The following is a 26,782-nucleotide window of genomic DNA, read 5'->3' on the forward strand; positions in this document are numbered from 1 at the left end:
GATGGCAAGCCTTCCCCGGGAGGAAGAGCAGCTCCGTTTTGACGAGGTTGAGCTTGAGGTGGTGGGCCGACCTCTAAGTGCAGATGTCTGCCAGGCAAGCAAAGATGCGTGTCGCCACCTGGGTGTCAGAAGTGGGGAAGAAGAGAAGTAGTTGCGTGTAATTCGCATAGCAATGATAGGAGAGACCATGTGAGGATATGACAAACCTGAGTGACTTGGTGTATAGAGAAGAGGAGAGGGCCTAGAACCGAGCCCTGAGGGACACCAGTAATGAAAGTACGTGGTGCAGACACAGATCCTCTCCACGTCACCTGGTAGGAGCAACCTGCCAGGTAGGATGCAATCCAGGAGTGTGCAAAGCCTGAGACGTCCAGCCCTGAGAGGGTGGAGAGGAGGATCTGATGGTTCACGGTGTTGAAGGCAGCAGATAGATCTAGGAGGATGAGAACAGAGGAGAGAGAGTCAGCTTTGGCAGTGCAGAGTGCCACTGTGACACAGAGAAGAGCAGTCTCAGTTGAGGGACATGTCTAAGCCTTTTCCTATGATAAGATAGCAGAACCTACTGGTACCACACAGCAGTGATCATATGGTAGCGCTCTAATGCAAGGTTTCCCAAACCTGGTCCCGGCACGTTTTAGTTTTTGCACTAGCACTACACAGCTGATTCAAATCATTAAAGCTTGATGATGAGCTGGTTATTTGAATCAGCTGCGTAATGCTAGGGTTAGTGGGACCAAGTTTGGGAAACCCTCCTCTAATGTACTACACAGCACTGATTGCATGGTAATGCTAGTTAGCATTGGCTGGGGATACTAACTCTAACTTCCTTCATACTGGACACAGAGACATAAAAATGGTATCAATGAGTTGATCTGACTCTGGGGAAGTAGATACAGGGCATCATTGCCAAAATATCCAGAGGTATCCCTTTAATATGAACTTTAAAGTACTATACAGCACTGATTGCATGGTAGCGTTCACTGTTAATATGAGCTTGTGACCTCTCAATGTATATCTGATTGGACGGAATCCTCCAAAACCCAAACACACATGCAGAAACGTACACATACCCCTCTGCCTAATATTCTAACAAATTCTGTCAGAATGGGGGAAAAGAGGCGGGGGTTTGGATTCCTTTAAATGAATAAGAAATGTATGACATTCCTATTTGTTTGTTGATTTGGATCCCCATTATCTTTTGTAGAAGCAGCAGCTACTCTTCCTTGGGGTCCACAAAAACACAAAACATGACAAGTAACAAAACACTGTTACAATGATAGACAAGGACAGTCACACACATGTAAAATAAAATGATGTACGAACATTACAACAAAAAATAATACAAACATTACAACAAAAAAATAATACAAACATTACAACTAAAAAATAATACAAACATTACAACTAAAAAATAATGTGTGTTAGTGTGTCTTTGTGTGCATGTGTTTGTGTGTCCCCTCACAGTCCCCGCCGTTCCATGAGCTGTTTTTTAGTTAGTTTTTTTCTTGTGGGGTATGTATTGGCTGTCTGAGATGAATGTTATTTGATTATAAAAACAATATGGAATTTGTGTCACAGTAATATTTCTCAGAAGAAGATAAACAGATAATCTCTCACCAACCCTCAACCATGAAAGACTGGCATGCATGTTGTTGATGTTAGTTCTGTATGTGCGGTTAAGGGCAAGGGCTGCTCTGTTTGGAGCCAGCTGCATCTTTGCTAGGTTTTTCTTTGCTGCACTTGACCATTTTACCAGACAGTAATCGAGATGGGACAAAACCAGAGCCTGAACAACTAGTGCAGTTGATTTTGTGTTCTGTCAGGGAGCTCTGAATGGAGAGGAGGACATGCTGGAAGTTAGTTAGGGAGCTCTGAATGGAGAGGAATGGAGAGGAGGACATCCTGGGAGTTAGTTAGGGAGCTCTGAATGGAGAGGAGAGGAGGACATCCTGGGAGTTAGTTAGGGAGCTTTGAATGGAGAGGAGAGTGGGACATCTTGGGAGTTAGTTAAGAAGCATTGAATGGAGATGAGAGGGAGACATCCTATCAGTTAGTTAAGGAGCTTTGAATTTGGTGGAGGAGGACATCCTGGGGAAGTGTTCTGATGACAGGCACAGCTACACAGACAAGAGTACTGAGCAACACATTACTTATTACCACATTCCCTCATGAATAGTTATTCAAACGGAAACACACACCATAATCTACAGATGGCAACACACTCCGTAATTTATGTTGCCTGCAGTTATGGCAAATGTCTCAATTTGCCTTGGAGGTTGCATTGAGTCATACAATTAAACTCCACAAAATGAATAAATGTGGAATTATCTGGATTACCCTAATCAGTGGCGACCCGTCAGTTTGTTTTGCATGTTATTTTTGCATTAATACGTGTCACATATCAGTTTGCAAACAATGTAAAAAATAAAATAAAAAATAAAGCTGAATACAAACATGGTCTCTTTTTTGCTTTCTTGAGTAAGGCAGTTCCAAAATGCAGGTGTTGCAGCCTAGCTCAGTGCTTTCTGTGGTGGTGGGGCAGCCACCGGAAAATACGAAGTGTAGGGATTGGTAATGTTCTCTAGTTGCGCAGCGATTGGCTCAATGTTCTTTCACTCATGAGGACAGTATGTCACTGCCAAATCTAAGGGTAGAGCTCGACAATTGAAGGCCCTTGGGTGCTGCCATAGAGTTACATTAGAAGTGCCCATCCAAGAAGGCTCAAGGTCATTGGCCACATATAAAATTATATCAAATCATGTTATAGTAGCTTTGATTGGACTGATGTCAACATATACTACAATTCAAAAGTTTAGGATCACTTAGAAATGTTCTTGTTTTGAAAGAAAAGCAACTGTTTTGTCCATTAAAATAACATCAAAATGATCAGAAATACAGTGTAGACATTGTTAATGTTGTAAATGACTATTGTAGCTGGAAACGGCAGATTTTTTTATGGAATATCTACAAAGGCGTACAGCGGCCCATTATCACCAACCATCACTCCTGTGTTCCAATGGCACGTTGTGTTAGCTAATCCAAGTTTATCATTTTAAAAGGCTAATTGATCATTAGAAAACCTTTTTGCAATTATGTTAGCACAGCTGAAAACTGTTGTGGTGATTAAAGAAGCAATTAAACTGTCCTTCTTTAGACTAGTTGAGTATCTGGAGCATCAGCAATCGTGGGTTCGAATACAGGCTCAAAATGGCCAGAACAAAGCACTTTCTTCTGAAACTCGTCTGTCTATTCTTGTTCTGAGATTTGAATGCTATTCCATGTGAAAAATTTAAAAGAAACTGAAGATCTGGTACAACGCTGTGTACTACTCCCTTCACAGAACAGCGCAAACTTTTGAACGGTAGTGTACAGTGGGGGGAAAAGTATTTGATCCCCTGCTGATTTTGTACGTTTGCCCACTTACAAAGAAATGATCAGTCTATAATTTTAATGGTAGGTTTATTTGAACAGTGAGAGACAGAATAACAACACAAAAATCCAGAAAAACGCATGTCAAAAATGTTATAAAATGATTTGCATTTTAATGAGGGAAATAAGTATTTGACCTCTCTGCAAAATATGACTTAGTACTTAGTGGCAAAACCCTTGTTGGCAATCACAGAGGTCAGACGTTTCTTGTCGTTGGCCACCAGGTTTGCACACATCTCAGGAGGGATTTTGACCCACTCCTCTTTGCAGATCTTCTCCAAGTCATTAAGGTTGAGGCTGACGTTTGACAACTCGAACCTTCAGCTCCCTCCACAGATTTTCTATGGGATTCAGGTCTGGAGACTGGCTAGGCCACTCCAGGAATTTAATGTGTTTCCTCTTGAGCCACTCGTTTGTTGCCTTGGCCGTGTGTTTTGGGTCATTGTCATGCTGGAATACCCATCCACGACCCATTTTCAATGCCCTGGCTGAGGGAAGGCGGTTCTCACCCAAGATTTGACAGTACATGGCCCCATCAAATGATGCAGTGAAGTTGTCCTGTCCCCTTAGCAGAAAAACACCCCCAAAGCATAATGTTTCCACCTCCATGTTTGACGGTGGAGATTGTGTTCTTGGGGTCATAGGCAGCATTCCTCCTCCTCCAAACACGGCGAGTTGAGTTGATGCCAAAGAGCTCCATTTTGGTCTCATCTGACCACAACACTTTTACCCAGTTGTCCTCTGAATCATTCAGATGTTCATTGGCAAACTTAAGATGGGCATGTATATGTATTCTTGAGCAGGGGGACCTTGCGGGCGCTGCAGGATTTCAGTCCTTCACGGCGTAGTGTGTTACCAATTGTTTTCTTGGTGACTATGGTCCCAGCTGCCTTGAGATCATTGACAAGATCCTCCCGTGTAGTTCTGGGCTGATTCCTCACCGTTCTCATGATCATTGCAACCCCACGAGGTGAGATCTTGCATGGAGCCCCAGGCCGAGGGATTTTGACAGTTCTTTTGTGTTTCTTCCATTTGCGAATAATTGCACCAAATGTTGTCACCTTCTCACCAAGCTGCTTGGCGATGGTCTTGTAGCCCATTTCAGCCTTGTGTAGGTCTACAATCTTGTCCCTGACATCCTTGGAGAGCTCTTTGGTCTTGGCCATGGTGGAGGGTTTGGAATCTAATTGATTGATTGCTTCTGTGGGCAGGTGTCTTTTTTACAGGTAACAAGCTGCGGTTAGGAGCACTCCCTTTAAGAGTGTGCACCTAATCTCAACTCGTTAGCTGTATAAAAGACACCTGGGAGCCAGAAATCTTTCTGATTGAGAGGGGGTCAAATACTTACTTCCCTCATTAAAATGCAAATCAATTCATAACATTTTTGACATGCGTTTCTGTGGATTTTTTTGTTGTTATTCTGACTCTCACTGTTCAAATAAACCTACCATTAAAATTATAGACTGATCCTTTCTTTATCAGTGGGCAAACATACAAAATCAGCAGGGGATCAAATACTTTTTTCCCCCACTGTACATGTCAACATCATACTTTCAAAATCATAGCTAGCAAGCTATTGGCAAATCCTTTTCAATCCTTGTCATACGAAAAAATATATATGAAATTATAGATAAAACGTATCAGTGCTCATTGGACATAAACATTACACAAGTTGGAAATCGCAAATTCAACAATCAGTGATTTGGTTGGAATCAGTGGCTAACTGCAAGCATTGCAAAGCAATCACTAGCCTGCTATTCAATGGAGTGGATGTGTGGTCCAGGTCTGGGTTTAAAGGTCTCTTTTCCAAGCTTAAAAGGATAAACATTCAACATTGGCCATGCTGTCAATCCAGCATGACTTCTCTTCAAAACAAATGGAAACTCAGAACTGGGAAATCTCAGACTTCAGTGAGTTCAAGACAACTGGGAACTACAAAAATAACAAGCTCTGACTGGGAAAACAAGTTCAAAACGGTCATCCAACTCAGAATTCCAAGTCGGGAACTCTGGCCTCTTTCTAGAGCTCCGACCTGAAGATTACTGACGTCATCATGATTCAACTCTGTTTTTTTCCGAGTTCTCAGTTGTCTTGAAAGCACCAAAAAGGCAGAGAATGCCAGACTTTGATGACAAAGTTTGATGACAAAATTTGCCCACGAAGGACCGCCGCGCGACCTTCCTGTTCAAGTGAGCACAGAACAAGAAGGTGAATCCAAAAATGTCTTGTATGCTGCTGCATAAATGATGTAATATGCCAGGGAGATATGTATACTGTAGCTAAGAAAGTAATACTAAGTGTATGTTGTGTAGTAAGCTGTTAGTAGCCCATGTGCCTCACCCTAATAATTGTGTCCCTTTTCCACTCATAATTTAGCCTACGGTTTTGACTTGGTGCAGCCTATAGCCTGTTTTAGAGAAATAGCATTATTGAATATTGTAAGAGCTTTCATTGTCTGCTTATATACCCCTTTATTTATCCTACGGTTCTGACTTGGTTTACAGGGAGAACACTGTAAGAACGGCCCATGTTCTGAATTCTGTCGCTGTACATTTCAAAAGTGCTGAACAAATAGTTATATTGACTACGTCCGTCCTAGCTCGTTCATTAATGTCTTAATCGAAAATACGGATTTCCTCTTATCTGCTTGTCGTCCCCTTATGCCATAGTCTGTATATCTCAACTGTCAGTAGAAACCACAATTTATAAGCAAGTCAGCCATATCAGCTATGTTTTTTTAAAAGGCAGTAAATGAGGCTGAATGAACTGTAACGCTGCCAGACAAGGCTCCTCTGATAGCCAGGTGTAACAGTGGTAAGGTGTTGGGACTGCTGTTGGGCTGTTTTTTGTTGAGTTGTGTAGTGGCTTTGCTGGCATGCATCACTCTTTTTTGTGGTGGGGGGTTTGCCCTGCCAAGATTTACTTGCTAAAATCGCCACTGACCCTAATGACTAGATAATTTGAACGGGAATGAATAGTCTAACAAATGCATGAATGAATGGATTTTAGAGAATAGGCTACACTCTTAGAAAAAAAGGTTCTGGATAAAACCAAAGGGTTATATTGCTGGCTTCATATATGGCAGCCCAAAGGTTCTATATAGAACCTTTTTGTCAGGTTCTTTGATCAGAAACTAAGGGGTTCGTCTTCACTGAACCAAAATTGGTTCCATATAGAACACTTGGGTTCGATTATAGAGTTCTATGTTGAACCAATTTTGGTTCTATATAGAACCTTTAGGGCTGCCATATATGAAGCAAGTATTTAACCCTTTTTGGTTCTATCCAGAACCTTTTTTTCTAAGACTGTATCAGGAACTTAAGAGGTATATCAATGGAAATATTTGTAAGTCACTAAATATCTGTAATGACTTAGGCCTAGTGGTCTATGCCACTACTTTTGTGACGCTAACTGTTTACAGATTATTTTTTTTGGGGGGGGGGGATTTGATTTTAACCTCTTATCATGGAACCCAATGGTCCTTCAGATGAGGACATACAGTTGAAGTCGGAAGTTTACGTACACCTTAGCCAAATACATTTAAACTCAGTTTCACAATTTCTGACATTTAATCCTAGTAAAAATTCCCTGTTTTAGGTCAGTTAGGATCACCACTTTATTTTAAGAATGTGAAATGTCAGAATAATAGTAGAGAGAATGATTTAATTCAGCTTTTATTTCTTTCATCACATTCCCAGTGGGTCAGAAGTTAACATACACTCAATTAGTATTTGGTAGCATTGCCTTTAAATTATTGAACTTGGGTCAAACGTTTCAGGTAGACTTCCACAAGCTTCCCACATTAAGTTGGGTGAATTTTGGCCCATACCTCCTGACAGAGCTGGTGTAAATGAGTCAGGTTTGTAGGCCACCTTGCTCGAACATGCTTTTTTAGTTCTGCCCACAAATGTTCTATGGGATTGAGGTCAGGGCTTTGTGATGGCCACTCCAATATGTTGACTTTGTTGTCCTTAAGCCATTTTGCCACAACTTTGGAAGTATGCTTGGGGTCACTGTCCATTTGAAGACCCATTTGTGACCAAGCTTTAACTTCCTGACTGTTGTCTTGAGGTGTTGCTTCAATATATCTCCATCATTTTCCTTCCTAATGATGCCATCTATTTTTTGAAGTGCACCAGTCCCTCCTGCAGAAAAGCACCCCCACAACATGATACTGCCACCCCCGTGCTTCACGGTTAGGATGTGTTCTTCGGCTTGCAAGCCTCCCCCTTTTTCCTCCAAACATAACAATGGTCATTATGGCCAAACAGTTCTATTTTTTTTTTTTCTTCATCAGACCAGAGAACATTTCTCCAAAAAGTACAATCTTTGTCCCCATGTGCAGTTGCAAACCGTAGTCTGGCTTTTTCATGGCGGTTTTGGAGCAGTGGCTTCTTCCTTGCTGAGCGGCCTTTTAGGTTATGTCGATATAGGACTCGTTTTACTGTAGATATATAGACTTTTGTACCTGGTTCCTCCAGCATCTTCACAAGGTCCTTGTTTTTGTTCTGGGATTGATTTGCACTTTTCGCACCAAAGTACGTTCATCGCCAAATTCAAAAACAGAAATACTCATAATAAACATTAATAAAACATACAAGTGTTATACATTGGCTTAAAGATGAACTTCTTGTTAATCAAACCATTGTGTCAGATTTCAAAAACGCTTTATGGCGAAAGCATACCATGCGATTATCTGAGAACAGCGCCCAGCACACAAAACATTACAAACAGTTACCAGCCAAGTAGAGGAGTAACAAAAGTCAGAAATAGCGATAAAATTAAATCACTTACCTTTGATGATCTTCATATGGTTGCACTCACAAGACTCCCAGTTACACAAATGTTTGTTTTGTTCAATAAAGTCCCTCTTTATATCCAAAAACCTCAGTTTTGTTGGCACGTTTTTTTTCAGCAATCCATTGGCTCAAAGGCAGTCACAACAGGCAGACGAAAAATCCCAAAAGTATCAGTAAAGTTTGTAGAAACATGTCAAACGATGTTTATAATCAATCCTCAGGTTGTTTTTAGTCATAATAATCAATAATATTTCAACCGGACAATAGCTTCGTCAATATAAAAGAAAAACAAGAAAGGCGCACTCTCAGTCGTGCACAGAAAACAGCTCTGGGAGTTCCCAGGTCCACTCACTCAGAGTGGTCTTACTCCCTCATTTTTCAGAATACAAGCCTGAAACAATTTCTAAAGACTGTTGACATCTAGTGGAAACCATAGGAAGTGCAATCTGAGTCCTAAGTCATTGATACTGCATAGGCAGTCAATGGAAAACTTCTCTCAGGTTTTCACCTGCCATATCAGCTCTGCTATACTCAGACATTATTTTAACAGTTTTGGAAACTTTAGAGTTTTCTATCCAAATCTACCAATTATATGCATATCCTAGCTTCTGGGCCTGAGTAACAGGCAGTTTACTTTGGGCACGCTTTTCATCTGGATGTCAAAATACTGCCCCCTACCCCAGAGAGGTTAAACTTGTGTACTATTGTTAGTACAGATGAATGTGGTACCTTCAGGCGTTTGGAAATTGCTCCCAAGGATGAACCAGACTTGTGGAGGTCTACAAATTTTTTCTGAGGTCTTGGCTGATTTCTTTAGATTTTCCCATGATGTCAAGCAAAGATGCACTGAGTTTGAAGGTAGGCCTTGAAATACATCCACAGGTACACCTCCAATTGACTCAAATGATGTCAATCAGCCTATCAGAAGCTTCTAAAGCCATGACATAATTTTCTGGAATTTTCCAAGCTGTTTAAAGGCACAGTCAAGTTAGTGTATGTAAACTTCTGACCCACTGGAATTGTGATACAGTGAATTATAAGTGAAATAATCTGTCTGTAAACAATTGTTGGAAAAATTACTTGTGTCATGCACAAAGTAGATATCCTAACCGACTTGCCAAAACTATATATTGTTAACAAGAAATTTGTGGAGTGGTTGAAAAACGAGTTTAAATGACTCCAACCTAAGTGTATGTAAACTTCCGACTTCAACTGTATATTCTGTGCAGAAAGTAGGATTGCAACTGGAAAGTAAGTGTATGTAATCAACTTCCCAGTCTCTTTTCCACAGAGACGTTTTCAAAGACATCCCTAGCTAAACACACCTAACTCCTCAGTTATTTTTCAAGAAAACTCATCCGTTTGTCCAAGAGCAGATACTGTATACCGGTGCTGCGGTCAGATAAGTGACAGTAAATATAGACGATGTTCTCATTCGGGAGTTAGCCCAAGATGTTCCCAGGCACTGGTCTAATGTCAATGTAGAGTTTCCGCTGACCTGAATTTGGGGAGTTTAAACTGGTCCTAGATCTGTGCAAAATGTGCGTAAATGCTGTATATGTAGCCTAGGGAGGGGTCGGGCAACGCACTAAAGGAGGGAGGGAAGGAGAGAGAAGGGGAACTTGGTCAGGGGGAGCATAATCATTCCAATTCTGCTGCCCTTGAAACTCCAGCTACCTTCTTTGCAGTTTTACGTCGCAATAACTTTACTAAATTACTAAAAGCTTCAACTTTTTCTCGGAAACTGTAGCTTATTTGAACGTCGGGAAAAACAACAGCAGGCTCACAGATCCGCCTCGGAGTGTCTTGGCACATTTACAAGAATTATAAAGTGAATAGCAGCTGCTTTTGGACATCATTGAAAGCAATATAAGTGCTATCAATCAGAGGACTATAGTATCGATGTTCAAGTGAAGACGGGTTGGAGATACTGTCTCACATCCCGCTGTAGCCTAACTATGGGTCGATAGTATGGACTTACCCGACTCTGGAGAGGGACAGTGCATCACGGCTGATTGGAATTTACTTCTCCGCTATTCGTGTGGAATAAAAATTCATTAACAAACGGGAGGATTATTTACGAGTTTCACTTAAAAGTTAGGTTTTGTTGTTTCGTGTGGAGGGATGGCGGGACCAGTTATGTTTCTTTTCCTGTGGGTGTTGACATGGTTCGGGGAAGTTCGGGGTGCTTCGTACCCGCAGCGGTATAATCTGTACTCGGGGCAGACCCAGGCGCTGCCACAGAACGGCGTCCGGGCGGCAAGCAGGCACAGGTAATACACACACAAAGACACAAAAACACACAACACACTCACCTCACCTCACAAACGGTATACCAAACATTTGGGAGAAGCTGATGCTGATGCATTGAATATGTCAAAGCTGACTACTCAGCGAAGGATCCCAACTTGGTGAAAGGAGCAGGCTAAACATATGTGTCCATTTGGAGTGCAGGTGTAACACGATAAAGGAAATCAGCGTTAAAAAACTATAGTTTTTTATAAATTACCCAAAACCGTTATTCTCTAAGAAACTGGGCTATTATATGTTTTACTACTAAGGCACTCCTTTCTTTTCTCTCCCATGATGTCTAAACTGTAAACATCAAAGAGAGTCCGCTGGAGTAGTCTCTGTCTCTGTCTGTCTCTGTCTCTGTATCTCAATTCAATTCAAGGGGCTTTATTGTCATGGGAAACATGTTTACATTGCCAAAGCAAGTGAAATTGATAATAAACAAAAGTGAAAGAAACAATGAAAAATTAACAGTAAACATTACTCACAAAAGTTCCAAAATAATAAAGATATTTCAAATGTCATATGTCTATATACATTGTTGTAATGATGTGCAAATAGTTAAAGTACAAAAGGGAAATAAAATAAATGTGAAAATAGGTTGTATTTACATTGGTGTTTGTTCTTCACTGGTTGCCCTTTTCTTGTGGCAGCAGGTCACACATCTTGCTGCTGTGATGGCAGACTGGTATTTCACCCTGTATATATATAAGTTTATCAAATTTTGATTTGTTTTTTAATTCTTTGTGGGTCTGTGGAATCTAAGGGAAATATGTCTCTAATATGGTCATACATTTGGCAGGAGGTTAGGAAGTAAAGCTCAGTTTCCACCTCATTTTGTGGGCAGTGTGCACATAGCCTGTCTTCTTATGAGAGCCAGATCTGCCTACGGCAACCTTTCTCAATAGCAAGGCTTTGCTCACTGAGTCTGTACATAGTCAAAGTTTCCTTAATTTTGTGTCAGTCTGTTTGGAAAATGTGTTATTACCTACCCTTACCACCAGGGGGTGGCCTGTCAGGAAGTCCAGGATCCAGTTGCAGAGGGAGGTGTTTAGTCCCAAGGTCCTTAGCTTAGTGATGATCTTTGAGGGCACTACGGTGTTGAATGCTGAGCTGTTGTCAATGAATAGCATTCTCACTTAGGTGTTCCTTTTGTCCAGGTGGGAAAGGGCAGTGTGGAGTTCATTAGCGATTGCATGATCTGTTAGGATGGTATGCAAATTGGAGTGGGTCTAGGGTTTCTGGGATAATGGTGTTGTTGTGAGCTATGACCAGCCTTTCAAAGCACTTCATGACTACAGACGTGAGTGCTATGGGTCGGTAGTCTTTTAGGCAGCTTACCTTGGTGTTCTTGGGTACAGGGACAATGGTAGTCTGCTTGAAAGTTGTTGGTATTACAGACTCGGTCAGGGACAGGTTGAAAATGTCAGTGAAGACACTTGCCAGTTGGTCAGCGCATGCTCGGAGCACACGTCCTGGTAATCCATCTGGCCCCGCGGCCTTGTGAATGTTGACCTGGTTAAAGGTCTTACTCACATCGGCTACCGAGAGCGTGCATGCTTCAGTGTTTGCCTCAAAGTGCACATAGGAGTTAATTAGCTCATCTGGTAGGCTTATGTCACTGGGCAGCTCACGGCTGTGCTTCCTTTTGTAGTCCTTAATAGTTTGCAAGCCCTGCCACATCCGACGAGCGTCGGAGCCAGTGTTGTAGGATTCAATCTTAGTCCTGTATTGACACTAGAGGTCGACCGATTAATCGGAATGGCCGATTAATTAGGGCCGATTTTCAAGTTTTCATAACAAGCGCTAATCGCTATTTTGGGCCACCGATTTGCCGATTTATTTTTATTTTATTATTATTTTTTAAAATTTATTGATATTTATTTATTTTGTAATTTTTTTATTTAGTAAAACATTTTTTTTTCTTCATTTTTTTATTTTTTTTATTTTAATATATATATATTTTTTCTTACACCTTCATTTAATTAGGCAAGTCAGATTAAGAACACATTCTTATTTTCAATGATGGCCTAGGCACGGGGGTTAACTGCCTTGTTCAAGGGGGATTCGTTTTTGCAACCTTCCGGTTACTAGTTCAACGAGGAGCCTGCATGGCAGGCTGACTACCTGTTACGCGAGGGCAGCAAGAAGCCAAGGTAAGTTGCTCGCTAGCATTAAACTTATCTTATAAAAAACTATCAATCTTAACATAATCACTAGTTAACTACACATGGTTGATGATATTACTAGTTTATCTAACGTGTCCTGCGTTGCATATAATCGATGCGGTGCCTGTTAATTTCTCATTGAATCACAGTCTACTTAGACAAACGGGTGTTGATTTAACAAGCACATTTGCGAAAAAAGCACTGTCATTGCACCAATGTACCTAACCATAAACATCAATGCCTTTCTTTAAAATCAATACACAAGTATATATTTTTAAACCTGCATATTTAGTTAATATTGCCTGCTAACATGAAATTGTGTCACTTCTCTTGCGTTCATTGCACGCAGTCAGGTTATATGCAAGAGTCTGGGCTGCCTGGCTCGTTGCGAACTAATTTGCCCGAATTTTACGTAATTATGACATAACATTGAAGGTTGTGCAATGTAACAGGAATATTTAGACTCAGGGATGCCACCTGTTAGATAAAATACGGAACGGTTCCGTATTTCACTGAAAGAAAAAACTTTTGTTTTCGAGTTGATAGTTTCCGGATTCGACCATATTAATGACCTAAGGCTCGTATTTATGTGTGTTATTATGTTATAATTAAGTCTATGATTTGATAGAGCAGTCTGACTGAGCGGTGGTAGGCAGCAGCAGGCTCGTAAGCATTCATTCAAACAGCACTTTCGTGCGTTTTGCCAGCAGCTCTTCGCTGTGCTTCAAGCTGTTTATGACTTCAAGCCGGGTATAATTTGTGGAACGTTCCAACAGGAATCTATTCCAAAAACTTCGTAAATAACAAGGTTGCCAAAAAACAACGCATACAAAGTTGTACAGCGGCAGAATAAGATACCGGGTAGGGAGTGGTCTATTTCATTGCGTTTTTCACTCATCACGTTTATTTCCGAAAAATGTCTGTCCTCACTCTAGTTGCCTATGGACAAACATTAAGAATAAGCTACGTGGTGAGTTGATGCCTATTCGGCAGCTAGTTAGCTAGGTTTGTATGTGTTGCTACTTTGTATGCGTTGTTGGTTGGCAACCTTTTACTTTACTTTACGTTTTTTAGAACAGATTCCTGTTGGAACGTTCCACAAATTATACCCACCCCTTCAAGCCTATCAACTCCCAAGATTAGGCTGGTGTAACTGATGTGAAATGGCTAGCTAGTTAGCGGGTGCGCGCTAATAGCGTTTCAAACGTCACTCGCTCTGAGACTTGGAGTAGTTGTTCCCCTTGCTCTGCATAGGTAACGCTGCTTCGAGGGTGGCTGTTGTCGATGTGTTCCTGGTTTGAGCCCAGGTAGGAGCGAGGAGAGGGACGGAAGCTATACTGTTACACTGGCAATACTAAAGTGCCTATAAGAACATCCAATAGTCAAAGGTATATGAAATACAAATTGTATAGAGAGAAATAGTCCTATAATTCCTATAATAACTGCAACCTAAAACTTCTTACCTGGGAATATTGAAGACTCATGTTAAAAGGAACCACCAGCTTTCATATGTTCCCATGTTCTGAGCAAGGCACTTAAATGTTAGCTTTCTTACATGGCACATATTGCACTTTTACTTTCTTCTCCAACACTTTGTTTTGCATTATTTAAACCAAATTGAACATGTTTCATTATTTATTTGTGGCTAAATTGATTTTGATGTATTATATTAAGTTAAAATAAGTGTTCATTCAGTATTGTTGTAATTGTCATTATTACAAATAAATAAATAAAAATGTAAAAAATCGGCCGATTAATCGGCAGCGGGTTTTTTTTGTCCTCCAATAATCGGTATCGGCGTTGAAAAATCATAATTGGTCGACCTCTAATTGATACTTTACCTGTTTGATGGTTCGTCGGAGGGCATTGCAGGATTTCTTATAAGCGTCCGAATTCGAGTCCCGTTCCTTGAAAGCAGCAGTTCTGCCCTTTAGCTCAGTGCGGATGTTGTCTGTAATCCATGGATTCTTGTTGGGGTAGGTATGTACGGTCACTGTGGGGACGATGTCATCGATGCACTTATTGATGAAGCCAGTGACTGATGTGGTGTACTTCTCAATACCATCGGAAGACTCCCGGAATATATTCCAGTCTGTGCTAGCAAAACTGTCCTGTAGCTTAGCATCTGCGTCATCTGACCACTTCCATATTGAGCGAGTCACTGGTACTTCCTGTTTTAGTTTTTGGTTGTAAGCAGGAATCGGTCGGATAGAGTTATGCTCAGATTTGCCATATGGGGGGTGAGGGAGAGCTTTGTACGCATCTCTGTGTGTGGAGTAAAGGTGGTCTAGAGTTTTTTTCCCCTCTGGTTGAACATGTAACCTGCTCGTAGAAATGAGGTAAAACGGATTGAAGTCCCCGGCCACTAGGAGCGCCGCCTCTGGATGAGCATTTTCTTGTTTGCTAATGGCCTTATACAGCTCGTTGAAGGCTTTTCTCACTGAGTCTGTACATACTCAAAGCTTTCCTTAAGTTTGGGTCAGTCACAGTGGTCAGGTATTCTGCCACTGTGTACTCTCTGTTTAGGGCCAAATAGCATTCTAGTTTGCGCTGCTTTTTTGTAATGTTTTTTCTAATGTGTCTAGTAATTATCTTTTTGTTCTCTCATGATTTATCTCAATCTCTTCATTCAAAGACTCAATCATGGACACTCTTACTGACAGTTGTGGGTGCTTTGCGTGATGTGTTGTTGTCTCTACCTTCTTGCCCTTTGTGCTGTTGTCTGTTCCCAATAATGTTTGTACCATGTTGTGTTGCTACCATACTGTGTTGTCATGTGTTGCTGCCTTGCTATGTTGTTGTCTTAGGTCTCTCTTTATGTAGTGGTGTGTTGTCTCTCTTGTCGTGATGTGTGTTTTGTCCTATGTTTACATATTTTTTTTTTGTATTTACATTTTTTAAATAAATAGCTTGCTTAGGGGACTCTTCTCCAGGTTCATCTCTCTGTATGTGATGGCTTTGTTATGGAAGGTGTGTGTCTGTCTCTGTCTGTCTGTCTGTCTGTCTGTCTGTCTGTCTGTCTGTCTGTCTGTCTGTCTGTCTGTCTTGCTGAGAGTGAGACTAAATGTAACACAGATGAGCAGTCCTTCCCTCATCCAAATGTTCCATGAAAACAGCGTCTCCCCTCCCACTCACTGAGGGGGCTTACAGGAGCTCTAGGGAGGAATCATAGTGTCTCGTAACACCAGTGAATCACACATGCACACAAAAACACACTCGCCCACACCACACACACACACACACACACACACACACACCCTCTCTTTCTCTGTCCCCACTCCCGCTCCCGCTCTCTTTATCCCTTTCTCTCTCCATCCCTTTCAATTCAAGGGCTTTATTGGCATGGGAAACATATGTTAACATTGCCAAAGCAAGTAAACGATATAATTAACAAAAGGGATGGAGAGGGAGAGCGAAAGGGGTCTCACACGTACGCACATACACACACACACACACACACACACACAGATATGTCTAGGTTATTGCTAGTTTAGTGTTGGGTGTGGTGAAGTGTAAGGAAGAGAAGGGAGTTCCTCCCAGCCATGATGTACTGTAGGGATTCCCCCATCATCAGTAGGGGTTCCCCCATCATCAGTAGGAATGGAAGCTTGGTATTCAACACCATAGTCCCCTCCAAGCTTATCACCAACCTAGGGACCCTGTGACTGAATCTCTCACTCTGCAACTGGATCCTGGACTTCCTAAATAATTAGCATGGGTCCTCAGATCCTCATTAAGTTCTACAGCTGCACCATCGAGAGCATCTTGACTGGCTGCATCACCGCTTGGTATGGCAATTGCACCGCCCTTGAATGCAAAGCGCTATAAAGGGTGATGCGGACAGCCCACTACATCACTGGGACCGAACTCCCTGCCATCCAGGATCTCTATATCAGGCGGTGTCAGGGAGGAGCCTGGAAAAATGTCAAAGACTCCAGCCACGCAAGCCATAGACTGTTCACTCGGCTACCGTCCGGCAAAAGGTACCGGAGCATTGGCTCTCGGATCAACAGGCAGCGATACACTTCTACCCCAGAGCCAGACTTCTATATAGTCAATTAAAACCTCTTATGGATCGGCTCTTTTAAAAAAAAAAAAGTCACCTAAAATGACATACCCAAATCTAACTGCCTGTAGCTCAGGCACTAAAGCCTGTATTTTCTTGATACCATTTGAAAGGAAACACTTTGATGTTTGTGGAAATGTGAAAGGAATGTAGGAGAATATAACACATTAGATCTGGTAAAAGATAATACAAAGAAAAAACCAACCGTTATTTGTATTTTTTTTTGTACCATCTTTGAAATGCAAGAGAAAGGTCATAATGTATTGAGCCCAGGTGCAATTTAGATTTTGGCCACTAGATGGCAGAAGTGTATGTACAACGTTTTAGACTGATCCGGTGAACCATTTCATTTCTGTTCAAAATGTTGTATCAAGACTGCCCAAATGTGCCTAATTTGTTTATTAATAACTTTGCACTCTCTTCAAACAATAGCATGGAATTCTTTCACTGTAATAGCTACTGTAAATTGGACAGTGCAGTTAGATTAACAAGAATTTAAGCTTTCTGCCAATATCAGATATGTCTATGTCCTGGGAAATGTTCTTGTTACATACAACCTCATGCTAATCACATTAGCCTACGTTAGCTCAACCGTCCCGCAGGGGACCCACCGATCCTGAAGAAGCACCAACTATCTGCACTGACCCTACGCACACTCACTACACTTTATATACACACCATATACACACTCACTCATAGACACTACACTGTCACTCCCACACAAATCCCTCACACATTCAAACACTAAATACGCACGCACGCACGCTCACACACACACATAACACACATTCCTGAATACCGACACAACACAAACAAACAAACATACAAACACACACTTTTACACTCATCATTTGCTGCTGCTGCTCTGTTCTTTATTTTACTCTTATTATTATCTATCCTGAAGCCTAGTCACTTTACCCTGCCTTCATGTACATATCTACCTCAAGTACATTGCACCTCTGCAAATTGATCTGGTACTGGTACTCCCTGTACATAGCTCCACATTGATCTGGTACTCCCTGTATATAGCTCCACATTGATCTGGTACTCCCTGTATATAGCTCCACATTGATCTGGTACTCCCTGTATATAGCTCCACATTGATCTGGTACTCCCTGTATATTGCTCCACATTGATCTGGTACTGGTACTCCCTGTATATAGCTCCACATTGATCTGGTACTGGTACTTCCTGTATATTCAGTAGCTCCATCCTTGTGTATTTTATTTTATTCCTCTTGTGTTAGTTACATTTTTGTTTTTTTTATTATAATTTTTTTTACTATGCATTGTTGGGAGAGGTTCATAAGCAAATGTTTCACTGTAAAGTCTACACCAGTTGTATTTGGCGCATGTGATAAATACAATTTGATTGTGCAAGGGTGTATTAAATGCAAGCTTCACGCCAAAAAAGTATTGCTAAAACATTTCTATCCTTTCTATGTATGGTTACCAGGGTCGACCCGCTCGGTTTTCCACCACAAAACACCAGAAAATGTCCAAAAAGAGTCAAACCAGCTCACCTGCTTTTTACACTGTGATTTGACTATTAGATTTCAGTGTTTCTTTAGGAAAATATATTTAAAACGAGAGTTCATTTCACATAACAGGTTTGACCTTAGAATGAGCGACAGCCATAAATGAATCACATTAAATGTGAGCCATTATCCATATAAAAAATCTGATTGACTGAATTCTCTGTGTGGTCTATATTAAAAGGGCACTTCATTTAATATAGGTGCACAATTTGTATTTCAAATATCAAAGGGACACAAAAGGCACTCGGTACTCTTACTGTTGAAGAGCCTGCATTATGTGTTCATGCAGCAACTCATCCTTCATCAGCTATAAATTAAATCAAATTCTATTAGTCACATACACATACAGTTGAAGTTGGAAGTTTACATACACCTTAGCCAAATACATTTAAAGTCAGTTTTTCACAATTCCTAATATTTAATCCTAATAAAAAATCCCTTAGGTCAGTTAGGATCACCACTTAATTTTAAGAATCTGAAATGTCAGAATAATAGCAGAGTGATTTATTTCAGCTTTTATTTCTTTCACACATTCCCAGTGGGTCAGAAGTTTACATACACTCAATTAGTATTTTGTAGCATTGCCTTTAAATTGTTTAACTTGGGTCAATTGCTTCAGGAAGCCCTCAACAAGCTTCCCACAATAAATTGGGCGAATTTTGGCCCATTCCTCCTGACAGAGCTGGTGTAACTGAATCAGGTTTGTAGGCCTCCTTGCTCGCACACGCTTTTTCAGTTCTGCCCACAAATTTTCTATAGGAATAGTGACCGGGTGGCCCCTTTTTACAATAATATAAAATTAATAATAATAATAATAGCCATTTAGGAGATGCTTTCATCCAAAGCGACTTACTGTCATGCGTGCATATACATTTTACGTAAGGGTGGTCCCAATAATCAAGCCAAAAACCCTGGCGTTGCAAGCACAATTAGCTACCACAGACGATGGGGGAACCCCCTACAGACGACCCCTACTGGCGGGGGAACTCCTACAGAATACGGGGGAACTCCTACAGTACGGCATGGCTGGGAGGAACTCCTACAGAAGACACAGGAACCCTTACAGAAGACGGGGGAACCCTTACAGAAGACGGGGGAACTCCTAGAGACAATTGGGGAACTCCTACAGTACGTCATGGCTGGGAGGAACTCCTACAGAAAACGGGGGAACCCTTACAGACGAGGGGGGAACCCCTACAGACGAGGGGGGAACCCCTACAGACGAGGGGGGAACCCCTACTGACGAGGGGGGAACCCCTACTGACGAGGGGGGAACCCCCACAGACGAGGGGGGAACCCCTACAGACGACGGAGGAACCCCTACAGACGACGGCGGAACCCCTACAGACGACGGAGGAACCCCTACAGACGACGGAGGAAGTCCTACAGACGATGGAGGAACCCCTACTGACGATGGAGCCTATTGACTTTTTAAGGAGATTTATTTATCCCGCTGTGCTACATGTTGTTTTTCTGTCTTCTGAACGACTGACTAGTCGATGGGGTTTGACACGTGATGCATGCATCAAATATGTTTTTTAAAGGAATGCCAGAAACCATAATCACATTTATCAAAGAATGCAGCACTCACATGGAACGGGGATTTTTATACTCAGGGCCTCTGAAAGAGGAACTTCTGAATGCCCTCTGCTCAACTCTCATGCTCTGCTCTGCCAAAATATTTTAGCTATCAAAACAGCTTTCTTCTCAACCTTTTGATAATGGTGACGTTAAAGTCTCGTAACTTTCACAGAGGGTATTATTTTCTGTCCACTTTACAAACTGTAAATGAACACTTAACATTCCCCAAGAACTGAAGTGTTTTTCCAAAAATATCTATCATTGTACTGAGATTACTTACTTTGAAGAAATAACAAAATAATTGATTGAAAATGCTGTGAACTGGGATTAGGTATGAACAACACCGGTCCAGATCCTACCCTGCTGCTGACAGGGTTCTAAATGTTACTAATGGTCAGACACAGTGAGCCGAGGGCATGGTTACTAATGGTCACACACAGTGAGCCGAGGGCATGGTTACTAATGGTCAGACACAGTGAGCCGAGGGCATGGTTACTAATGGTCAGACACAGTGAGCCGAGGGCATGGTTACTAATGGTCACACACAGTGAGCCGAGGGCATGGTTACTAATGGTCACACACAGTGAGCCGAGGGCATGGTTACTAATGGTCACACACAGTGAGCCGAGGGCATGGTTACTAATGGTCACACACAGTGAGCCGAGGGCATGGTTACTAATGGTCACACACAGTGAGCCGAGGGCATGGTTACTAATGGTCACACACAGTGAGCCGAGGGCATGGTTACTAATGGTCACACACAGTGAGCCGAGGGCATGGTTACTAATGGTCACACACAATGAGCCGAGGGCATGCCTGGTCCAGAGGTTTATACGGGGTTGCAAGTGGTGGTGGGATAGAGGTCAAGGGACAAGGGTCTAAACACAGATGTCCTGTAAAATGATGACCTACGCTTGGACCCAGTACTTGGAGGACAGGATCAGCTAACCCTCCCCTAATACTAACCTTAACCACTAGTGGGAGAAAGACTAACCTTAACCACTAGTGGGAGAAAGACTAACCTTAACCACTAGTGGGAGAAATACTAACCGTAACCACTAGTGGGAGAAATACTAACCGTAACCACTAGTGGGAGAAATACTAACCGTAACCACTAGTGGGAGAAATACTAACCTGACTATAGAAGGGCGTCTAGGTTCATTTGGTTTGGAGCAGGGGTGCCGACCACCGTGAAGGTTGTAGTGTCTGCTGGTTTTCATCTTTTATTTCTAATCTGAAACTGATTAGCGAATACCTGGACAATGTGTTGAGTCTCAACAAGATCAATAACATTCTCTGGAGAAAGGGTTACCAAACAGGACTGTGACTCATGAGGGCTGGAGTTGGTCACCCCTGATTTACCAACATAATACCAACCGTATTGAGACCTGGCAAAAGAAATGGGTGTGAAAAGGCAAGAGGTCACAAATAACAACAATTTAGACAGTTATTGGACTTATTTGATCTTAGGCCAAGATACATTAGACATAACAATGTCTTTTTTGGGTTGTGTGTTCTTATAGGAGTTGGCAACAGGTTTATCTCACCCCTGGTCTAATGTCAGATGGCGCCACACCTACACCACACTCATCCTTCAATCGATCTGTTTTGTGGGACGTGGAATTCATATTAACATTTTAATATTCCGGAGCATCCACCGTTCAGAAATGAAAACATAGTTCTGTACTTTTTATATCACTGCGCTGTCTGCTTGAAAAAGGCAGAATAACTAGCTAAATTGTTACAAACATTGTGACAGGGATTTAATGGTTTGCAATTGTGAGAAAATACAAACAAAGTGGTGGCTTTCTCTGCAACAAATGATGTGCAAGGATGTTGGTTGCCACTGCCAGCTTACTGTTGTAGCTATCTTACTGACATAGCTAGCTTACTGTTGTAGGTATCTTACTGATATAGCTAGCTTTACTAATCAGTCCGTAGATCAGCATGTTTTTCCGCGATCACTAACCTTACTTTGTATCATTGGGTCAGCTGATCAGTCAGCTGACTTGGGAGGCTACTGTAATGACGCTGGCAGAACAGCTGCTTCATTAAAACTCATAATAATGTAAGCAACAACTACAGTAGCTTGCTAGCTAGCTTTTGTATTGAAAACATTCAACATTATGCGTACAGTACTAAGTAGGCGGCTGGTTGGTTAGCAGCATCGTTTCAGTGACCGGCTCAGAAGCAAGCTAATGTTAGTCATTTTTATGCTAGCATTCGTGTCCATTGTCAAACTTCAGAAATAACGCTCATTGGCACACACACTCCTTAGCTAAATGTGAATTGGTGCTACTAAGACTTCTCAAACCAAAACACATCAACATTATTTACAGATGTATTGTTTTAACGTTGATTAATTCAGCCTGTTTTGATAATGAAATGGGGTTCATTAGGCGACGGCACCTAGATAATATTTTCAAACTTTAGACAGCACAATGTAGCCACAGTACTTTCACATAACTCTTTTGTAAGATATCAGACAGATCATTGTAGGCGGAATCGACATGCTGTCTGACATAAAACAATGACCCCCAGCTAGACTCACAACATCAAAGCTGCTTTGCTAACGCCTTTCAATACTGGCACTGATAAATGGTTCAATACGTCAGAGTGTCTCTCAGGCTTTTCATGCCTCTTCTGTCTCGGGTTCTCCGAGTTCTCTTCGGAATGTTTTGCTCTTTGTCATGGAAGAGGCCTGTGTAATTCTGGTCAGGCTCATTCCAGATGATGTGGTTGGTGGACAGCTCAGTTTCCCTGTGTGTGTTTGTGTGTATTCCCCTCAGTAGACCACAGACTAAGCCATTATCTCTCTCTCTCTCTCTCTCTCTCTCTCTCTCTCTCTTGCAGTGCATGCTGAGTGTTTGGTGTGGAGGGCTCTGTCCTAACTTTCTTGATTCTTTTCTTTCAATTTTATTTTCTATGGTGGAGGGTTAATGCACTATTTGTTTTAGCGGTATCCACAGGTTTTTTCAAAGTTAGGGTAGAAGAGGACAGAGTAAGTTTCCTGGGGTTTGGAAGGTGTGGTATGTGCGATGGCTTCTCAGCGTAGCGTGGAGGAGACGCTGTCGATATGGCATGGATTCAGGTGTGTTCCTGAGAATGCAGTTAAAGTGGAGGAGGTTCTGCTTGCAGTCGGTGAACAGGTAGGAGCTGAATTTATACATTCTGCTTCTAGAATGAACAAAGCTGTGGTTGTGTTCATGAAAAGAGCAAATTTGGTTGGTAGGCTAATTGCTAGTGGAATATTTGTAAGGGGTGTGTTGGTGCAAATTTCACCTCTCTACCCCTTCGACCAGGGTGGTAGTCGCAAATTTGCCTCCGTTTATTACAGATGATCAAATCAGGAAAGAGCTGAGTCATTTTGGTAAGTTTGCTAGCGGTTTTCGTGTACTGTTGGCAGATTTTCAGGCAGATGCCGTTAAGCACGTTGTTTCGTGTTTATGTTTCTGACTAACAATGAGCAACAGCTAAATGTGCATTTTAAAGTGAGGCATGGGGAGGGGCTCTGCGCAGGGTTTGCCAGCACACATAGTCTACGGTGTTTTGAGTGTGGGGATTTGGGGCATAAGAGTTTTGCATGCCCACAAAGGCCATAGACAAGGTTAGGGCACAAGTGCCAGTGGGGAAAATCGAGGGCAATGTGCATGGCGCAATGAGATGCAGAGGCTGTGCCTAGTCATGCTAGGGATGGTGTAGATGAGGCTGGGCCTAGTCAGGCTAGAGATGGTGAGGTAGCTGAGGCTGGGTCTAGTCATGCAAAGGATGGTGGTGTAGCTGAGTCTAGTCATACTATGGATGGTGGTGTAGCTAAGGTTGGGTCTAGTCATGCTATGGAGGATGGTGTAGATGAGGCTGGGTCTAGTCATGCTATGGAGGGTGGTGTAGATGAGGCTGGGTCTAGTGGGGAAGTGTAATAGACTGGGGGGAGGAGGAGGGTGTCAAGCAGAAAAGGAAAATGGGGGAGAAGAAAGGAGGTGGGAGGGGAGAGGCTGGTGTGGTCAAAGGCACCATGGAACCTTTGCCTGGTGCTGGGGGGGAGGAACTGACCAGAAAGGAAGGGCGGGTGCTCAGGATGGGAGATGGAGATGAGGAGGAAAGTGAGTCTGAGGAAGAGGATGATACGTTTTTTTTTCAGACTCCTCTTCAATGGGCCCGCAGCTGACAGCCAGTCAAGCAGAGGGGTCAAAGTACACGTTGAGGGAACTGACAAGGTTCCTGAATGAGACCAAGGGGAAGAAAGTTAATCTTGAGGCCTTTTTTTCTGATCTGAGAAAGTTTGTAAGACCAGTACAACATGCTATGAAAAATGAGTGGCATGATGTCCTCTCACCCAGGAAATAGTTTAGTTTGAGGAAGTGGGTCACAACAGTGCGTAAGGGTCTACCTTCAGACACTGTTTAGATTAATAGTTTTTTCTGGCACTGGGGCTTTTTGAGCTTTGCTATTGGTCTCTTTCTTTGCTGGCTTTTCTCCCACTTCTGATGGAGACTCTTCGGGTAGGCTCGCTCAATATAAATGGTGTCAGAGATGCGGGAAAGAGGACTGTGTTGGGTGAATATGTAAAACAAGTACAGGTGGTGTTTCTGCAGGAGACGCATAGTGATGTGGTGAATGAAGTCGATTGGGGGCTCTAGTGGAAAGGGGCAAGTGTTTTGAGCCATGGGACAAATTTTAGTGCAAGGGTGGTTGTCCTTTTTGTACTGGGTCTCTCTGTAAAAATGTGTTCCTCAAAGGAGGTGTGTAGGGGTAGGCTGCTTGTTGTAAAAGCAGATATTAACAACATGGGTTTTGTATTTTATAAATGTGTGTGCACCTAGCACAGGGAGAGAGAGGGGGGTTCTATTTGGGTGTCTTAGACAGGAACTCTCACAGGTAGCGCCTGAGGAGACGCTGGTGTTCGGAGGGGACTGGAACTGTACAATGGATATTACGAAAGACAGAAATGGGGAAGAGCCTCATTCAGTGTCAGTGGGAGTGTTAAGGGACATCATTAATCAGTTCGACCTAGTGGATGTTTGGAGAACTAAACATCCCAACACAAGATAGTATACATGGGTGAAGGCTTTTGGGGCTAGGGTGAGTGCAGCCCGATTTGATAGTTTTTACATGTCCAGGAATCGGAGCAATAGGCTGTTGGGCGCTACCATTCTCCCGGTGGGGTTTTCGGATCATCACATAACCATGGCTCGGCTATCTATTTCACCAGGGCCCCGGCAGGCATCCTATTGTAATTTTAATGTTAAGCTCTTACAAGATGCCACTTTTTGCTCAGGTTTCCAGACCTTTTGGGAAAGGTGGGGGCAGTGAAGAGAGGAGTATGAGTCTCTGAGTCAATGGTGGGATGTGGGGAAAGTCCAAATTCGGCTTTTCTGTCAACAGTACACAGCTCTCTCATCCTCAGAGGCTAGGAGAGTATTGGGGGAACTCGAGCGTAGTATTAGTGAGATGGAGGTAGAGATGGTGGGGCAAGGCAATATAGGCCTCCAGGCTAATTTAGCTGAATTACGTAAGTACCTGGGCTGTTTTTTCCAGGGTAAAGCAAAGGGAGCACTTGTAAGAGCTAGGTTCTCCATGCTCAAGGAGATGGACGCTCCCAGCTCTTTCTTCTTTGGTTTGGAAAGACAGAGCAGTGAAGCCAAGGGTATGCATTGTCTACGGCTGTCTGATGGGCGGGTGACCTCTGTGGTGGGAGAGATGCTGGAGCGAACTGTGGAGTTTTATACTGAGTTGTATAGGGCAGAAGTGTGTGATCCTATGTGTGCTCAGGTCTTGTTCGCAGGACTCCCTAAGCTCTCTCTGGCACAGAGGGATGAAGAGTTTTTTGACCTGTGTGAAGCTGTTGTATGCTGGGGAGTCATGTACGGTCAAGTTGGGAGGGGGGCTCAGTAGGCCAGTCTGGGTGAGACAGGGCATTAGACAAGGATGCCCTCTATCTGGGCAGTTATACACACTAGCCATGGAGCCTTTTTTGGGCCTGCTACGCAGGAGACTGCAGGGAGTGTGCTGGACAGGCATGGATGTGGTGACAGGCATAGCAGTGTCAGCATATGCAGATGACATTTCTGTGATGATCAGGATATGCAGGCACTGGAGACCAGTCTGAAGGTGTACGAGGGAGCTTCGTCAGCTAAGGTAAACTGGGGCAAGAGCAAAGCTCTGTTATGTGGGGCGTGGGGGGATAAGGCTCCTCTGCTTCCAGGGGGTTTGTAGTGGGGTTATGAAGGGCTTAAAGTGTTGGGGGTGTACCTGGGCTTGGAGAGGTGGGTCAGGAAGAACTGGGAGGGGCTGTCACAGGTAGTGGGGTCAAGACTGGCCAAGTGGATGTGGCTCCTGTCCCAAGTCTCATATAGAGTGAGGGTGCTGATAATCAACAACCTGGTGGCATCTTCTCTTCCCCCCCCCGCCGGTCTGCTCGCTGACCTGCAAAGCTGGTGGACTTTTTCTGGTCGGCCATCATTGGCTGAGGGCGGCAGTGTTGTATATGGCCGTCCACAAAGGAGGACAGGGCCTGGTGGAACTGGAGAGCAGGATGGCTGCTTTCCGGCTAAAGGTGGGGAACAGCTGCCGGTCCGAATCTAATCCGCCAGTTCTCCTCAAATGTGCGCATGCTGGTTCCCTCCAGCCAACAACACTATGCCGTACCATAGTGTTGTTGGCTGGAGGGAACCAGCATGCGCACATTTGAGGAGAGCTGGCGGATTAGATTCGGACCGGCAGCTGTTCCTCATGAGGCTGAGTACAGCAGGTCTCTCTGATTTTTACTCTGCAGTGCTGAGGGCCTGGCAGCTGCTAAGGCCCACACGAGAAGGGGGTGTGGAGCCTGGACTGTGGGTGTGGGAGGAGCCTATATTCCACAACCCAGCCATCCCTTTGAGATCGGTTTAGTCGACCACCCTGCAGAGGC

The 26,782-nt window shown here is 42.9% G+C and overlaps 1 protein-coding gene across 2 annotated transcripts in view; it reads left to right on the top strand.

Moving 5' to 3' along the window:
• The first annotated feature begins 9,793 nt into the window (after positions 1-9,793).
• The window catches only part of LOC106611378 (EMILIN-1-A), a 103,710-nt gene continuing 86,721 nt past the window's right edge, over positions 9,794-26,782 (top strand). Inside the window, exon 1 of one of the 2 annotated variants that reach the window (XM_014211540.3) lies at positions 9,794-10,501. In XM_014211540.3, the coding sequence (XP_014067015.2) occupies positions 10,353-10,501 (149 nt within the window). In that variant the 5' untranslated portion in view covers positions 9,794-10,352. The remainder of the gene's footprint in view (positions 10,502-26,782) is intronic. The other variant, XM_045723689.2, reaches the window with a different exon arrangement.

This window comes from Salmo salar, chromosome 09 (assembly GCF_965601325.2).
Source record: "Salmo salar chromosome 09, fSalSal1, whole genome shotgun sequence".
NCBI lineage: Eukaryota > Metazoa > Chordata > Actinopteri > Salmoniformes > Salmonidae > Salmo > Salmo salar.